We start from the raw sequence: 19,141 nt of genomic DNA on the forward strand, positions 1-19,141 counted from the left end.
AATATTTATTTCCTTATGTGATAATTGATTAATTATTTTAATTAAATTGGTAAATTGTTTTGCAAGAAATTATTAAATAAATCAAATATGGATAATTATGTGATTAAATGTTAATTTAGATTATTTGTTATTTGATCCCCCATGTTTTGAAAAGTTTAAAACTTGCCCTTAAGTTTTGAAATTTATGTTTTGTGATTAAAAGTTTAATTTAGACAATTTAAATTTCAAACCCTAGAATTTTACAAGTTTAAAATTCAACCCTATACTAATATAATATTACAAGATTAATATATATATATATATATATATATATATATATATATATATATGTATAATTAAAATTCTAGCCTTACCGTTAGTTGGCCTCATTCACGAAGCCGGTCTATAAGGTAGGTATAAGGTTGCTGCCTATAAATGGCGCTTAATGGGTGTACACTCACACCCACCGCTTGCTTGATCGGTGGAGGGTCGTTAGCCGAACGGGTAGGATAGGGAAACCTCATCTCCTCATTAAAAGTATAATATGAAATACAAAGTAACTACATGTTTTTCAAAAATTCCCAATCCTAGTTACTTTAGGAAAAGTGAATTGATGCAATCCCATTAAATTACACTTTGCACCCTTGCTAAGAAGTTAGTGGAGCGTGTGTGGTTTATCGGCACACTAATTGGTTCTAAGCAAAGGTGGCAAAGGGTGATTCATTGTTTATCATAGTTCGATGGAGCGTGTGTGGTTTACTGGCACATCGAATAGGTGATTGTTACAATGAAGGCACCATGTGAATTTGCATGGTAATTCACACCCACTTTGTGATCCTCAGCATCCCAGTCACAAACGTGAGGGGCATATCGAGATTTAAACATGCCATTGAAAAGTTTCAATGAATCTCATCCAAACCTAGGAATTCTCAATACTTTTAGAACTTAAAGTTATGTTTTCATGGTGGAGAATTAGTGAATCATCATTCACTTACCTTCAAATTATTTGCATGTTAGATTACGGCATCCCTTTTCTAATATGTAAATATTGTTGTTGGATCCTAGCCCTAATTTTGTTATTGGGTGATTATTAGGGATTCAAATTCTAATCTATCTTTGTCCTATCTATTTGTAGATGTCGAACGCGAACAACACTGCTGCTAGCTCGTTCACATTGATGAGCCTTTGCCAAAAGGTGACTTTCGATGGGACGAACTTTAGTGAATGGATAAGATACATTCGCACAATTGCTCGCTACGAGGACAAGGAGTATGTCCTCGATGAGAAGCTCGAGAAAATCAACCCTGAAATCGCTACTCCGGCTGAAATGACTGCTTTTGAGACTCATGAACGTGATGCAACGAAGGTTCATTGCATCATGATAGCCACAATGAACGCTGAATTCCAAAAGTCCTATGAGGACATGTATCCGTACGAAATGCACCAAGACTTGTTGGAGAGATACCACCATAACGCAAGGCAGGAGCGTTACGAGATTTTCACTAACATGATTTCCGCCAAAATGGGTCATGGAGAATCTCTAACCGTGCACCTGCAAAAGATGCAAAGGTATGTCGATCGTCTTCACAAGTTGATTGTTGACTTTAGGGAAGACTTTGCGATCGACATGGTGCTTCACTCTTTTCCTCCGTGTTACAATCAATTTAGGATGACCTACCACATGAACAAAGAAGAGGTCGCCCTAAGTAAGCTCCAAGGTCTCCTTAGGGTTGTTGAAAGCAACCTCAAGGACAAGTCTGTTGCACCCACTCCCAATCCACCCGCTGCTCCTGTTTTGGCCATTGGGCAAGGAAGAGGCAAGAAGAGGAAGGCTCCGTCTAAGAGCCACCGCAAGGGAAAGTCCCGAGATGGTTCCTCCTCTAGTGGAACCAAAGTTGATCCCGCTAGGCCTAACCCTAATCCAAAGGAGGCAGAGTGCCATCATTTCCATAAAATAGGGCATTGGAAGAGAAGCTGCCCAGACTACCTGCAAGCCATAAGGGAAGGAAAGATCAAGCCGTCTTTCACAGGTATATACACAATTAAATCTAATGATTCATCTCATGCTATTTCTTGGGTCCTTGATACCGGTTGTGGTTACCACATTTGTTCTGAATTGCAGGGACTAAGAAGAAATAGGGATGTGGAGCATGGAAGAATAAATCTAATCATGGGGAACAGAAGATTGTCGCCTGTGACCAAGATTGGAGTGTATTCTTTAGTGCTTAGGAATGGTTTATGTTTAGATTTGAATAATTGTTGCTATTCGCCAGAAATGGCAAGAAACATCATTTCATTTCATGGTTTGTTTAGACAAGGATTTAGATTTTCTTTTAATAATGAGAATGGTTCTATTTGTGCTTATCTAAATGGTGTCTTATATTTTGAAGCAATACCATGTAATGGAATTTATGAAACTGTTATGATTGTAGATAACCTAGGAAGTGATGTTTTATGCATGGATTCTTCCAATGGTATGGATAGAGCATCCTTGTGGCATTGTCGTCTTGGACATGTCAACAAGAAGTGCATAGCCCAACTCCAAAAGGATGGAGTGTTGGAGTCATTCGACCTTAGGGAAGATGACACATGCGAGTCTTGTTTGCTTGGAAAGATGACTAAGTCACCCTTCACTAGTACATGTGAAAGGGGTTAGGGTCTATTGGACCCTATACATACCGATGTATGTGGACCGTTTAGATCAACCACGAAGGATGGAAACCGCTTCTATGTGACTTTCACCGATGACTATAGTAGATATGGGTATATCTACTTAATCAAGCAAAAGTCAGAAACGTTTGAAAAGTTCAAAGAGTTCAAGAATGAAGTGGAGAATCAATTGGGCAGGAAAATCAAGATGCTTCGATCCGATCGAGGAGGAGAATACCTAAGTCTTGTATGTCGATGACATACTGCTCATAGGAAACGACGTCCCGACTCTGCAGGAGGTTAAGTCCTGGCTCGGGAAGTTCTTTGCTATGAAGGACCTCGGAGAGGCTTCCTATATTTTGGGAATAAGGATAGTGAGAGAACGAAGTAAGAGACTAATAGGACTTAGTCAGAACACTTACTTAGATAAAGTACTAAAACGTTTTAGTATGGAAAACTCAAAGAAGGGAGAATTACCGATACAAAGTAATGCCAAGTTGAGTAAGACTCAAAGTCCGAGTACCAAAGCTGAAATAGCAGAAATTAGTCGAGTTCCATACGCTTCCGCAGTTGGCTCAATCATGTATGCTATGACTTGTACTCGCCCTGATGTAGCCTTTGCTTTGAGCATGGTTAGTAGATATCAAGGGAACCCTGGCAGAGCCCATTGGATTGCGGTTAAGAATATCCTTAACTACCTTCGGAGGACGAAGGAATGGTTCTTAGTTCTCGGAGGGAGTGATGACTTAAAGGTGCGAGGGTATAGTGACGCCAGTTTTCAGACCGACAGGGACAACTACCGTTCGCAATCGGGCTGGGTCTTTACCCTGAATGGAGGAGCAGTAACTTGGAAAAGTTCCAAGCAAGAAACTATAGCTGATTCAACGTGTGAATCATAGTACATTGCAGCGAGCGAAGCGTCGAAGGAGGCAATATGGTTGAAGACCTTCATCGGTGATCTTGGAGTTGTACATGCCATAGAGGAGCCCATGGAGATTTTCTGTGATAATGAAGGAGCGATTGCCTTGACCAAGGAACCGAGGGATCATGGTAGATCTCGACATATCGACAGAAAATATCACTTTATTAGACATCGTGTAGAAGAAGGACAACTCGTGGTTAAGAGGATATCATCAGAAGATAACCCAGCAGATCTGCTTACGAAGGGACTGAGCAGGGTTAAGCACTTGCAGCATGCTAGGAGTATTGGGCTGAAGGATGATATTAGTATAGATTAGATAGTGGTAGAAACGTGTAATAGATAAATGTAATTAACATTTGATGATTAAATAAAAGAGTATTATTTATGAGTAATGTTATTGTCTTATGTTAGCTGTTTAACTATTGTTTCACTTTGCATGTTTTGACTTCCAGAATAATTGAGTTTATTGAGAATAATCGAATTATTCAAATTGTCCACAATCGTTCATATGTTAGAAGTAGGTATGAATGAAGATTGTCATGAATTGGTGTGTAGATTGTCTAAATGGTATTAGACATAGCAAAAGTTTGCTACAACGTTTATGAGTGCTTATGAACTAGTTTTGAGCATTGGAACAAACCCGCGCTTGCTGGAATCACCTTATGGAATGTGATAAAAGGGTGATCAAAAGACGATAATATCATATGGTCTTAAAACCAAGATATATGGTTTGTTATTTGTTAATTGGTTGTACATTGATAATGCGAAACCGCATCAGTAACTTGATGTTATAAAACGCATTATTGTGTATAGTTGATTAATGAATAAGTAAATGCATATAAGTCGAAGTTGATCTGTTACTTTTATCCTAAGTGGGTAAAAGCGATATCTCAGCCGCTCGATGATTTGATTTGACTTATGTGACGGGCCCGATCAGAATTGAATTGATGTGTTCGATTAAGTTCTATGTCAAATGAATCTGAAATCGAGAAACCAAATGCTAGACAAATTGGTTCCATAGAATTGTCAGCATGATATCTAAACAGAGGACTGTACGATCCCTTATCTGAAGGACAAGATTGATTAGATCAGAGTTTGACAGCTTCTTTGAGAGCTACGATTGCTAATCGGATTATACTTATATATATAGTTACTAGACTTATCCAAGTGGGAGACTGTTGGAATAGTGTCTAAGGCTGCAACTATATTAGGCAAGTATTTGACCCGGTTGTGCATGGTCCTTTTGGGTTGTCTTCACCATAGCAACTTAACAGGATGATTTATTACAAGAGAAGAACTATTATTAATATATTATGAGAATAATATAAGGAATAATAATATTATTATTTGATTAATATAAGTCATAAATTAATTAGGAATTAATTTGGTGACTTCAAGAGATTAATTGAATAAAGGGGCATAAACTGTCAGTTGTATGATAGTTGTACTTTGGGCTATAATCCCTTATCGATAAGGGTGGACGATTTCTAGGGCTTAGGATAGGCTTAGAATTTGTCCACGGTTTATCAATTAGGGTATTGGATTGCTTAGGGCCTAAGTTATCCAATTAGGGTTTAAGGATGAAACCCTAGGAGCCTCACTAGTATATATAGACCCTAAGGGGGTCAAGGAAAATCAGCACTCTTGTCAAAGAAGAAACCCTGGCCGATTTTCTCTTCCCTCTCCACTCTCTCAAATCATCCTCTTGCTAGTTGGTGTTTGTAAGCCATTAGAGGAGCGACAATTATGACTCTAAAGCTCCAAGGACAAGAAGATCAAGCAAGTAATTCAAGGTAATCTTCTAATTCAGATTTCTTATAGTTATTGTACTCTATTAGCCATTAGAAGTCTTGGATTCAATGCATGTTCAATTAGAGAAACCTAGATCCAAGCATTAGGGTTTGTATGTGCACATAGGAATGTTCATATGGCCAAAACCCATCAGTTGCTGTGTTCGTCGACGACAACCATCGCATGCCGCCATTTCCTCCTATTTCTTGTTGTCGCTGCCTTGGGTCGTCACCATCAGCCACCATGGGGGTGGCTGTGACTTGTGTGGGTGTGTGATTTTGATTTTATTTAGGTGTTGTGTGTGTTTTGTCTAGCCAAAAAGTCGGGTATAACCACCGCCACCACGAGCCACCGTCGGCCACACTAAGGTGGTTATGTGCGTGTGTTATGATTAGTTAGTGTGTGTGTGTGTCTGTTTATTTTGAGTTAAGCACTGTAATTGTAATTAGCAAGATGAATAATAAAAAGAAACTCAATAACACCACTGTAAGGCGGTGTCCGCCGCCGTGAGCCGCCATTGACCACCACTACCCGAGGTGGTAATGGGTGGTGCCCCACAAGCAAAACCCTAATGGGCTTAAAGATTAATTTTGGGCCTATTGGGCCATGTTTGGGTGGAAAAGCCTAATTTTGAGTATTTGGGCCTTGGACTTATTTGGACCCACTTTTGAGCCATTGGGATTGGATTGTGTATTAAGCCCAAATCTTACATATTACTTATCTAGTAGAGTAAAGGACTTAATGGATTAAGTCCTTAATGGGTTAAGTGAGAAACACTTAACCCTAATTGTCATTTTATGTGAAACCCTAATTTCACTTGGGCCTTGAGTGGGCCTTTCTATTGGGCTTGATGATTGAGATAATATTGGGCCATCCAAGGACATGCAATTGGACTAGACTAATTTAATGGGCTTAGGATAAAGCCCATGTAAGGGGTTTGGGCCCAATTTGGAAAATTAGGTCATAGATGGGCCATAGTATGGGCCTTTATAATTATGAGATATTGGGCCATTAGAAATACCAAATGTTTCACTGGAATTTGGTTGGGCCTTAGATGAGACCATGTGAAGGTTTAGGCCCGATTTGGAAAATTGGGCCATATATTGGGCTATGATCCATAGTTGGACTTTTGGGCCTTTGGATTGGGCCTTGGGCTTGAGTCAAGTTAGGTTAGGGGTAAAGTAGTCCTTTACCCCAAGCATGGATTTACGGATATTCGTTAGAACCCAATTATTAATTGGGTGTTATTTTGATGTTGACAGATTCGGGACTCTGTCATCCAGCAACTAGGGTTTTGTCAGCAGGACTTCAGCAGTGTAAGGTGAGTTTCCTCCTTTCGGAATGGGTCTATGGCCACAATGTCGGCACATCTAGATATTAGTAGTTCCTAACTTAGTTCCGATGTTGGGGTGGTCCCGAGAAGTAGTTATGTATGCTTGATGTCTTTGTGATTCATGCATGTGTATGTTATGTGTTATATGCTTCGGACTTCGGTCCGCTGCCAGGGAAGCCCGATGCAGTATATGTGATTATGTTATATGTTTATGTTATGTTTAGTTTATTCTGTACTTCGGTCTGATGTAGTGGGCGAGACCCAAGTTATTCCGGATTTCGGTCTGATGCAGTGGGCGAGGCCCAAGTTATTCCGAACATCGGTCCGATGCAGTGGGAGGGGCCCAAGTTATTCTGGACTTCGGTCTGATGCAGTGGGCGAGGCCAAAGTTATTCCGGACTTTGGTCTGATGCACTGGGTGAGGCCAAAGTTATTCCGGACTCCGGTCCGATGCAGTGGGCGAGGCCCAAGTTATTCCAGACTTCGGTCCGATACAGTGGGTGAGGCCTAAGTTATTCCAGACTTTGGTCTTACACAGTGGGCAAGGCCCATTATTTGCTTTATGTTTTATTGTATGGTATGTGGTAGTTTGGGGAGCTCACTAAGCTTCATGCTTATAGTTTTTAGTTTTGGTTTAAGGTGCTTATGTTTTCAAAAGAGGAGCTCGGAAAGATTGCACAACACACACCATTTGTTTAGCCTGGGTTGTTTATACTCTGATATATTTGACAGATGTTATTATGTTCTTGAGATATACAATTTATGATTTTATATGTTGAAAGCTAATTATGGTTTTATTAGTGATTTAAAACAAAATTTTTAGACTATATTTTTGGGATGTTTCATAATGGCTCCTTATCATTTTCCAGTGCAAAGAGACATAGTCATTGCTTGTATTGCGGTCCTTAATTTTATAAGGAAATACAATGTTCAAGATGACTTATTTACGAACTTTGAACAAAACACTATGGTTACTCCTAATGTGGGTCGTGGAGGAAGTGATGGACAAAACATAGAAGGCATAGAATGGGATTCAGAATTCGTTGACTATATGACTACTTTGCGTGACCAAATTGCTAATCTGTTACTTTCAAATGGTTCACATTTGTTAGGGTACAAAGTCATGCTTGGATGTAGTGTTTTAGGCTTACTCTCTTGTATGTGTAAATGAGTTGAGTCTTTCCTATAAATAGGAAGTGAGTGACTCCCATTATGTAAGTGAATCCATTTGGAGTGTTAGACTAGAGAGAGAAACTTTGTACAAACCCATTTGTATATTCTTTCTACATCTAATATGAGCTTACAAAGATTTATTTACTCCTTGTATTCTTGATTTTACATGATGAATCATTAGATCTTTTCTAATTCCGCACATGTCATCTTAATCAACACCACTACAATTGGTATCAAAGCTGAATTCGATTTGTAGAATCCAAAAACTCTCTAAAACACAAAGATCCAAGATCATAAAATGAATCACTAAATCAAAATCGCCATCAAGGATCAATTCTTGATGAAATCAAGAACACCCGCTCTGATACCAATTGTAGAGAATTGTTATCGATATTTAGAATGCAATCATGTTTGTATGAATGAAAAGTATGAACACATAGAGTAAATATTAATCAGATCTTATATTGATAAAGAATAAAAAGTTTTTTTTGCTCAATTGCCGTTCAAACCGATGATATTTTGTGTTCTTGTGATTCGTTTGAAGGAATGATTCCTTATCAGAAGCCGGTGATCCAAGAAAATCACAAGTATCAAACTCCAAAAGATTTGATTCAAATTCACAAAATTGATGTTGTGGAAAGTGGGTTTGTTCATGAGATCAAGTCTTCTAGATGCAAAAAGATGAGAAAGAAAAAGAAGAAGAAGATCAATCACAAAAACAAGCAGGTTTACTCACAAAAATCGTCAAATGCTGTGAAGCCGAAATCCGTGAAGCAAATTTGGGTTCCAAAGCACCAATCTTCAAATGTTGCATTGAATTTGAAGTCAAAACCCAAATGTGTTGGTGGTTCTTTTGAAGATGTTCTTGGATCGTTGAAGAACACGAAGAACGAGTTGTACATTTCGCATGGCGAGTGGTACAATGTTCAATTTGGAGATTTTCTCATTCCGACAAAAGAACCAAGATCTTCCAAATTTGATTCGTTCGTTGAAAATGGATCTCGATTTGTCAAAAAGGTATCACAAATTCTCAAATGGATTCCAAAACATCCATGATTTCGATTCGTATTTTGCGTTTTTCATTTTTGATCGATTTACCTCATTGGATCAAAACCGTTTCAAACCCCATTGTTGATCCAATTAATTTTTGTTTAGATCAAAATTCCAAACATTAAAAACAATTCTCAAATTTATTTTACTGTTGGTAAAATCAAAATGAGAATCTAATTCAAATTTTTTTTTTACCAATTTCGGAGCCCAATCAAAAAGAATCGGTTACTGTTCATCATTCACATTTTTAAGCCCAATCTACAATCAAATGATACGCATACGCTTTACCTAGTTGTACAATTTGTTCTAAGTTAATTTCAGTCTTCATCGGTTTCTCTTTCATCGATTGCTCATTAAACGGCTGTTCTTGAGTCCCGATTTTGTTCCTTTGTCTCAAATAATCACTTGATGTTGATTGATTCACTGAAAACAAATTCTAATTCAAAAGTGTTATTTGAGTTGAATGTTCATCATCGAACATCACGATAGGTGAATCAAAACTCAAAATTTGATCTGGTTTAGCTCAAATCAAATTCGAACAGAATGTGTTTGTTGGAGTCGTTTATAGAATTGTAACTTGATTTGTGATCGATTGTCTGGAATTGAATGGTCTAACATTAAGAAAAGTCAAAATAGACTTTTTTTTCGGTGAGTCAAAATTGATTTTGGATGTTGAGCAGTAGGAATCGAATGAAAATTGGGTTGATAGTCGAACATTAAAAAACATTGTGTTCGACTGGAATGAACGTTTTTGTGGCCTAGAAGTTTTAGTGAAATCGATTTGAATATTGAATGGATTGAAATCAAATGGGAAGTTGTGATCAAAATTTGGATTCAATCTTGATTCGTAACTTTGTTGAAGTTGAAATCAAAGGGCAGATGAGTCAATAGTCAAAGCCTGATTTGATTGAGAAGTGATGATAATTTCGCATGTTTGAGAGTCGCTTATTTGATTTCATTTGATTTCGACAGTCAAGAGTTGTGGATATCAAGTCGATCTTGACTGGATTTGATAATTTGGGTCGACGAACAAAAAGCAAATGGATGTTGATTTTGGAGAGAATTGTAATAACGAAGGATTGTAAAGCTGATTTCGAAAGCTTGGGGTCTGGATTCGTTATTGGGATAGATATCAATTTGGTAGATGATTGTTGGTCATTTGATTTTGACGACGATGTATTAAACGCGAAGCCTGTGTTGGAGGTTAATAGACAAAGGACGAATCGATGCCCCTTTATTGTTAAATAAGACTTGATATCTGGATTTCGCATGATTGGAGTGGATGATCTGTAAAAGAAAATTTTGATTTGGGTTGAATTGTGCAAAGTGAATCAGGGTATTTGCTGTTGTTGAAGGAAGGAACGAAGCCTTGGTTTTAGATCGATGATAGGGTTCGCATATGAAATCAATTGAGTTCGCATCTAGGTCTCAATTGAGTTCGCATTTGAGGTTGAATTGATTAGGCTTCGCATCTAAAATTGAATGATTGGGTTTTGAAGGTCAAAGTGTTTTGTTCGCATTCATGTTTCAGTATGCGAAAGTGGTTCATTCGCATTTGTTTTTGCAAGTGATTTGGGAAGTTGACACTTAATATGCGAAGAATTTAACTGGAACGTGCGAAGCATTTCACTGTATAACGTGAATTGGGGAAGAAAACAAATAATTTCGAATTTGGCCCCTTATATTTTCATGAAATGGCAAAATTAGCCCAATTTCGAAAGTTTGAAGAAAATGCAGAAATTTTCAAAATGAGTACTTGCAGTTTTGAATTTTTGGCAACAAATACCCAACTTCGCATATGGGTAATAAAAGCAGAGAAATTGCAGAATTTTCAGTTCTGGTCCCTGCAGTTTGTGCGAATTTACGCTTTATGCCCGGTTTCGCAAATGGGCTAGAGTTTCGCATATTAAGCTGTTTTTGGCGCAATGGGTCCCTGCGAGTTTAAGAAAGTGACAATTTCTACCTGATTTTTGAAAAATCTTGCAACTTTCACCCAAAAAGTCAAAAAATTTCATAAATTGGAAATTTTTTTGTGGCTTTTTCGTGATTGTTTTTCCGTGCAAGATTATTGGTGATTCATTTTTGGTACACATCAAAGGGGAGTATAGTGAAGACTATTCCTCGGGGGCTTCTCATCCTTAGTGGGTTTTATAATCATTTTTTGATTATAAAAAGGGGGAGAATGATGGGTATTCGAAGCTTCTTAGATTTGTCAAATATTCATTTGCGGATTTGAAGACCGGTGTTACGTCGAGGGGGAGTTTGGTCTTGATCGCGCTAGCTCGTTGGAGATTGAAGCCGGACATCCAATCCTAACTTTGAGGGGGAGAATGTTAGGGTACAAAGTCATGCTTGGATGTAGTGTTTTAGGCTTACTCTCTTGTATGTGTAAATGGGTTGAGTTTTTCCTATAAATAAGAAGTGAGTGACTCCCATTATGTAAGTGAATCCATTTGGAGTGTTAGACTAGAGAGAAAAACTTTGTACAAACCCATTTGTATATTCTTTCTAGATCTAATATGAGCTTACAAAGATTTATTTACTCCTTGTGTTCTTGATTTTACATGATGAATCACTAGATCTTTTCTAATTCCGCACATGTTATTATAATCAACGTCACTACAACGTTAAATGATGTATATTTTTATTACGTATGACAATTTGTATTTGGATTTTGTATTATACTTTGTATTTGGATTTTAATTGATGTATGTTTAATTTGGATTTTATATGATAATTTGTGTTTTTATAATTATTTTATCCAGCACAAGAGACATCATAAGGGTAATATGATAATTTTTTTCATTCAGCACAATCATTCAGATAAATAATCAAAAAACATAAACTCAATCAGATATGAATTCAATCAGCATTTCTAACCCAGTAAACTTCTAACCCAATCAACAACTATCAAACTACCACTTAAATTAGTTATTCTTTGTTCAACTGTATTTAAAACTATTGTCTCACTGCTAGTTTTCTTTTCTTAATATATCCGCCGTTTTAAGAAAAATAGTTAAGGATAAGATTACAAGACAAGATGACGTGGAAGAAGCAAATGGATTATGAATTTATATTATTTAATGAAGTTGGTCTACGTCACTAGCGCCAAATTGGAAAGAAAAAGTGTCCACCAATTGAAACATCCAATCATTTCAACAAATACCTAATAAAACCGTTGTTGCCATCCGACCAAGTGATTTGTGTTTTTTTCTTTTCTATTTGATAATTATTACAGCAGATAATTATTATAGCAAGAGAAATATGTATTAAAAGGCATTTGGCCTAATGATATTCTACAGAAATTGACGGTTTTGTAATCCAAGATTAAAGGTTAAAATCTCGTTATAGAAAAATAGTTTTTTACCGTTGTTTGTCTTTGCAACTATGAAACCCATATGTGTAACTATGAGGGATAATGACTTAGAAGGTAATATATTTTTCGATTTGTACACATTTAATCACTGAGTTTTTTTTTTCGTTCACATTTACCCCTTCAACTTGTTAAACTGTATCCATTTAGTCCTTATGACCGACTACTCTAGGTTAGCCGATAAAAATGACTTAATAGGGTAATATATTTCTCACTTTGTACACATTTAGTCCTTAATATTTTTGTACACATTAAGTCCTTAATATTTTTTTTGTTGCAAAATAAGCTATTTTTGTTTTTGTATTAATTCAGTATTTATGAATGATTTCTTTAGGTTTTCTCACGACATCTTATGTGGGATAGGTTAAGCCGTCAAGGTGATCCTGCTATATTTGCTATATGTTGTAGGCCAAGATACCTGGTGTGGGTTGGCTAGAAGCTATAGGCATGGAGACTCGAGAAGAGCTGTTGGGTTAAGGCGGCATGCCAACAAACCCTGGGTATTCCAGTCTGATGACTGATTGGACCTGTTGCATGTTGGCGTTCCAGTCCGATGACTGATTGAGCCAAGGTATTCCAATCTGATGAGTGTGGATCCATTATGCATGATAATACGTTTGTTGTATCGGGTATTTTGAGGGAAACTTACTAAACTTTGTGTTTACCCAATTGTTTATGTTTTTAGGTTGTATCGTTGGTCGTGGGAAGGAGAATGCATGACTGTACACACTCATCAACAATATTGAGGATTCCACATTTCCAATATCACTCTGATTTTCGATAAATGTATTTTGGAATAAACGTTTTTTTCTTAATAATGGATTTATAACTAGGGAGTTTTGCCTCATTTAAAAATGAAAATTTTTTGTTGTGAAAACGAGACATTACACATAAACATCCACAGCCCCACACATTTCATCAATGATTGTCCCACGTAAGATGTAGTGAGAAAAACCTAATGAAAACGTTTATAAGTACTGAATGTGTACAAAAACAAAAATGACTTATTTTGAAACAAAAAAATATTAAGGACTAAATGTGTACAAAAATATTAAGGACTAAATATGTACAAAAATATTAAAGACTAAATGTGTACAGAATGAGAAATATATTACCCTATTAAGTCATTTTTTTCGGCTAACGTGGAGTAACCGTTCATAAGGACTGAATGTGTACGGTTTAACAAGTTGTAGGAGTAAATGTAGACAAAAAAAAATTCAATGACCATTCGTATACAAATCGAAAAATATATTATCCTTTTAAGTGATTATCTCTAACTATAAAACACATATTTTTAAGGTGCTGCTCATAAAAAGTACTAAAATCAGAATTATGATATAACAGGTGTTTGGGATTGCCTATTTAATTAATTTTTATATTTTTTTATTAATTTATTTGGTGTAAAAATAATTTTTTTTTAAAAAATGTTTGCATTATTTTATCTATTAATTTATCCAATCTTACTATGGAGTTTCTAACGAGGGTGTTTGAAATTGTTTATTAGTTTACTTTTTCTTTTATTCTTTTAATAAACACTTTTAGATGTTTGTATTAAAAAAAATCAATTTGTGCTTTACGCAAATATGGTATTGCTAATAAACATTTTTAAAATGTTGTTCTCTTCTAAGTTTTAACTTATTAGTAACTCTTTAATTAAAGTGTAACCTATACAACAAGAAATGACATCTTTAGGGACGATAAAATGCGTCACAATAATCAAGCAAGTCGCCCCTAAAGGTATTAGGGACGATATGTCGTCCCAAATAGTCAATCATTAGCAGCGACACGTTGGAGGGAAAACATTGTAAAGTCCCAAATTCTAAGATCCAAATCAGTTATCAGATGATATTGTAATCAATTAGAGTGTAAAAGAAGTATAAGAAGAATTAACTCAAGCATGCACATATTTATATCATATAAACGTCAAATACACCTTGGAAAACACACACATACGTCACCGATTGAATTTGCATCCAGAAGGTCTGAGAAAAGAACGCATAATCTCATAACAGATTCGAAAATTCTTCACATCGTTAAGCACAAAACCTCATGTGTGATCCTTTTCCTTTCTTCCTTTCCCACAAAGGACACATACTTTCAAACAATGTTCTGAGTGTTGTACGGTTGAGAGATGACTCATATCATGTGCCTGGAACAACCACTATCAACAAACTGAAGTCTGATGATATATGCCTCCATAGCTGCTCCGACATAGAGCGGGATCAGTTGGTCTTTGGAACCCAATCCATTTTGGAACTGGGTTGACCTTTGTCATTCTTGCACGATACTCTCTCCTATGACATATCTTGTTCATCACAAACAAAAGATCATCACAAACAGAAGATGAAGAAATATTAGAGTCATTAGGTGATTTGGGAGATTGAACCTTTGGTACCCATCTGTAGTTAGGTTTAACCCATTTCTTTTTCGCTCCGATGGGTGCCTCGCTACTTTTTTTTGAACTGGAAACCGATCGTCGAGATGACTTTGACCTAACCGGTCTTAATTTTGATGGAGCCTCTCTTGGATTGGACTTCTTGGCCGACATTCCCTTCTTACCCTTGGGATTTTGACTCTTGGCCTTTTGCGCGTTCCAGTCGCCATTGTTTGAACGTGGCCTCAAAAGGTTTGTTTTGAAAGATCTCCCTCTTGGCGCGTTCTGCCATCCTTATGCGTAGTAGGGAACATATGCACGATTTGGACAATTTCTGGCAATGTGTCCAGGTGTTCCACAGTGAAAGCAAGTCTTTTTCTTCACTGGGAAGTTGTTTCTTCCTGCCCCTGGTGGCGTATCATTGCCTCGTTCCTTATTGTTCCCATAAGCACACTTGCAACATGCACTCTGATTTGCTTGTTTTGGTGGCCTGTATTTACCAACAGCATGTTGTGTGACTGGTGAGGGTGGAGGTGAAGTGGATGTGCTTGAATAAGGAACATCGGAATTGTCAAACAAAAAATCAAACACATCAAAGAAATTTGAGTTATCAGTCTTTGACATAGAATCATCAGAATTTGCAGAACTAGAATTAGTTATGTTCTCCTTATCCTCATCCTTTACTACTTTACCTGCATATCAAGTAGAATCATTAGAATACTTTACCTCTACACCCTTAGTTGGGCCTGATTGTTTAGTCTTAACTGAAGCTGGAGCTGGTTCAGGGAGTGGGCCAAACTGAGCAGGTGTCTTTTCGTCATTAGTTTCAAGGGGTGGGTTATAGTTGTCATTGAAGGGATATGGTACACTGTGATACCCTAACCCCTTACTTTGATTATCTTTGAATGTTAATTGTTTTTCAATCATCGATGCAATTATCTCACTTGACACATCAAATTTCTTAAAGTTGAATTCAACATCTTTATATTTTTCTTCTAATGCATCAAGTTCGGCAGCCACACCATCAAAATCTTTCTTAAGATATCTATAATGGACACACTTGTCACTATACTCTGCCTATAATTTCCTAAAGTCCTTAGTCTTGGCCTCTAGTTTTTCTTCTAATGGTTTCAAGCATTTCGTAAGTTGGTATCCTTCGTATTTTAGTTCCTCGTTCTCTTTACATAGTAATTCATAATGTTCACATAAATTCTCCAAGGAAATTTCATTGACATTGATTTTTGAAGAACTCATTGTTTACCAAAAATGTGCCCTTTGACTTAAAACCTCAAAAGTCAACCTTAAAAGTCAAATTTAAAAAGTCAAACTTAAAAATCAAACTTGAAAAGTCAAACTTCAAAGTCAAACCGAAAAGCTAAATTTGAAAATTTAAAAGTTAAATGAAAAAGTCAAAGGTCAAACTTGAAAGTCAAAGTCAAATTTTTAAAGTCAAAAGTCAAAAATAAAAAACTAAAATTTTTGGTTGAAAATGGAACTTAAAAATAAAAAGAAATTGATTTTTTGGCTGAAAGTGTTAATATTGCGAAAATGGGATCGAAATAAGAAGCCTTTTGAATTAAATTCGGCAGGAGAATACCATCTAGCAAGCTAAATCAAGTGGAAAAGGGCGCTAGACTTACGAATCAGGGGACCCGGGTTCGATCCCTGGCACCCCCCAAAAAAATTTGATTATATGTTGCAGCGAGGATGCTTCGTGCGAGGACGCTTCGAAAACGATGCTACTGACCTGCGAGGACCGCGAGCTATGCGAAACCGAACACGTGCGAGCATGCTGAGCCATACACCCGAGGCGAGGTTGGCCGTAAACGCTGCTGACCGTGAACGAAAGCGGGCCGTACACCGAACCGTACACGTGAGAGGCAGTTGAGCCGTATACTCCGAGAAACCCTAGCCGTACACGGTTGTGAAGTCGTACACGGGTGTCCGGCCGTACAAACTTCAACAGATCGCGAAAAGAACGAGGTTTTTCACCATTTTTACTCCAAAACTCGATCAAAAACTCATTTTTATCAAAAATGCAAAGAACAAACCCCCTTTATTTTACAAACATCTATCCAAAAACTCAAAAATCCTTTAAAAATAAGATCAAGTAAGCTCTATATCTGACAAAATTGATTAATACAGTCCAAGCTCTGATACGAATTGTAAAGTCCCAAATTCTAAGATCCAAATCAGTGATCAAATGATATTGCAATCAATTAGAATAAGGAAGAATGAGAAGAAGAATAACTTGAATCTATGATGTATTCAAAGATATGAGTGATGCTCCATACACATTAGATTCTCTAACACACTCTCTTCTTCTCTCTAGTTTCTCTCTCTACAATATGCTTCTCTTCTCTAGCCTTACACTCCTCTACACTCCTTACTATATATATATATATATATATATATATATATATATATATATATATATATATATATATATATATATATATATATATATATATGATCACCAGCCGTACACCCATGTACGGTCATACACAGGAGTACGGTTGTACATAAATACACAGAAACTACATAAAAATATATAGCTAGCTTTTTCTAACTGACCCAACAAACTCCCCCTAAAAAGTAGCTGGCTTTTCTTGTTAATCTTCATTGGGAGTTTTGGCTTCAGCTTTAATCTTCGATATCTTCATGACATCAAGATGAACCTATGAATCTTCAATGGATTACGTCATCTTGAGCAGTTTGGCTTTTCTTCAAAATTTGGCATTGAACGCACGTTGGGTGAGGAGGCTTCTTGATAAGATTCTTGAAAGATAGCGCTTTCAGCTTAAGAATCTTCAGAGAGAAAATATCAGAGAGAAACAATCTTCTGGATCACTTCAGCAGGTTCATAGCGGCAGACTGATTGAGGAGGCTTCAATGCAATCTGTCACATAATCTTCAAGAACAACTTGACCTTGCTTCTGGAGTTGAAGGATTGAATGTTGAAAGAATAATCTTCATTTCTTACTCCTTCGAATGAGAATTCTTCGATGATCACGGATGAAGCTTTGTCCTAGAAATTTTCGATACAGTCTCCATGAATCTCATCTACACCTGATTTCACTTTTTAAGACAAAACAAAACTTAGAACACAATATTATTTTTTTTTATATTTTCTGAAAGAAATAAAACAGAAACAAAAATATTTTTGGATTTTTTATTTTCTTGAACAAGAAATAAAACATAAATAACACTATTTTTGGATGTTTAATTTTTCTGATTTATTGTAAGTCCCCAATCTTCTTGTGTATTAATCAGATCCGTTTGATGACGCGGAATCCCAATCAAACGAGTGATGCCAGATCAAATGAATAAGAAGGAGAAGAAGAATAACTTGAATCTATGGTGTATTCAAAGATATGAGTGATGCTCCATACGCATTAGATTCTCTCACACACACTCTTCTTGTCTCTAGTTTCTCTCTCTACAATATGCTCCTCTTCTCTAGCCTTACACTCCTCTACACTCCTCACTATATATATATATATATATATATATATATATATATATATATATATATATATATAGGATCACCAGCCGTACACCTATGTACGGCTGTGTACACACACACACAAACACACACACACACACACACACACACATATATATATATATATATATATATATATATATATATATATATATATGATCACCAGCCGTACACCTATGTACGGCCGTACACAAGAGTACGACTTTACACAAATACACAAAACTACATAAAAATATATTTTCCTAGAAAAACAAAGTATAAACCAATATTTAGACCCAACAAACACACGCCAAAATTTTCGTTGACCCCATCTGTCGGATCATGATGTAATCGTAGGGCCAGGACTTGATCCGGAGGCATTCACACGGATTGTCGGTACCACCCTTTGGAGATGACACTATTAGCGGCGATGAGGACCTTTAGCGACGAAAAAAATGCGAATTGTCGGATGTCGTCCCTAATGGTGGCGCCCCTAAAAGTTATATTTCTTGTTGTGCTAAATTACATATCTCATCTCATCTCACTATCTAATAAAAGAATAGTTTTATTCTCCTATTGACATGTGTCATCTTATTAAACCTCTTAATTAATACATATTTTATTCTCTTTTTGCCATGTGTCATCATATTATATCTCCTAATTAATACATGACATTTATAGACCTATTGATTCTCCATTTCAAATTTTAAATTTTAAATTTCAACTCTAATTACATTAATTTACTAAATTAGAATAAAACGTTAAATTAAATTTAATAGAAATTATAAAATGATATAATTTCACATATTTACTTAAATCAATGATTACAATTTTTATAAGTAAAAAATCTCTTAATTAATAATTTATTTAAAATAATTGATTAATAATTTTTAGTTTTTTTAAAGGTTTAATTAATTGTGTAACCGTGGTTTCCACGGGTTATAAACTAGTTTAATAATAAATGCATGAAAGTGTTGATCATCTTTTCTTCTCTAATGGGTTTGCTATTACAC

The 19,141-nt window shown here is 36.3% G+C and overlaps 1 protein-coding gene across 1 annotated transcript; it reads left to right on the top strand.

The window, feature by feature from the left end:
• The first annotated feature begins 1,122 nt into the window (after positions 1 to 1,122).
• Positions 1,123 to 2,231, top strand: LOC145051200 (uncharacterized). Its single transcript, XM_078999311.1, has 2 exons — positions 1,123 to 2,009; positions 2,102 to 2,231. Exons 1-2 carry the CDS (start codon positions 1,157 to 1,159, stop codon positions 2,116 to 2,118), a joined length of 870 nt encoding a protein of 289 aa, XP_078855437.1. The 5' UTR covers positions 1,123 to 1,156; the 3' UTR covers positions 2,119 to 2,231.
• Positions 2,232 to 19,141: the final 16,910 nt, after the last annotated feature.

This window comes from Lactuca serriola, chromosome 5 (assembly GCF_051521515.1).
Source record: "Lactuca serriola cultivar US96UC23 chromosome 5, Lser_US96UC23_V15, whole genome shotgun sequence".
NCBI lineage: Eukaryota > Viridiplantae > Streptophyta > Magnoliopsida > Asterales > Asteraceae > Lactuca > Lactuca serriola.

Excerpts from the sequence above, each read along its gene's own strand:
- LOC145051200 (XM_078999311.1), top strand. The coding sequence starts at position 1,157 with ATGAGCCTTTGCCAAAAGGTGACTTTCGATGGGACGAACTTTAGTGAA.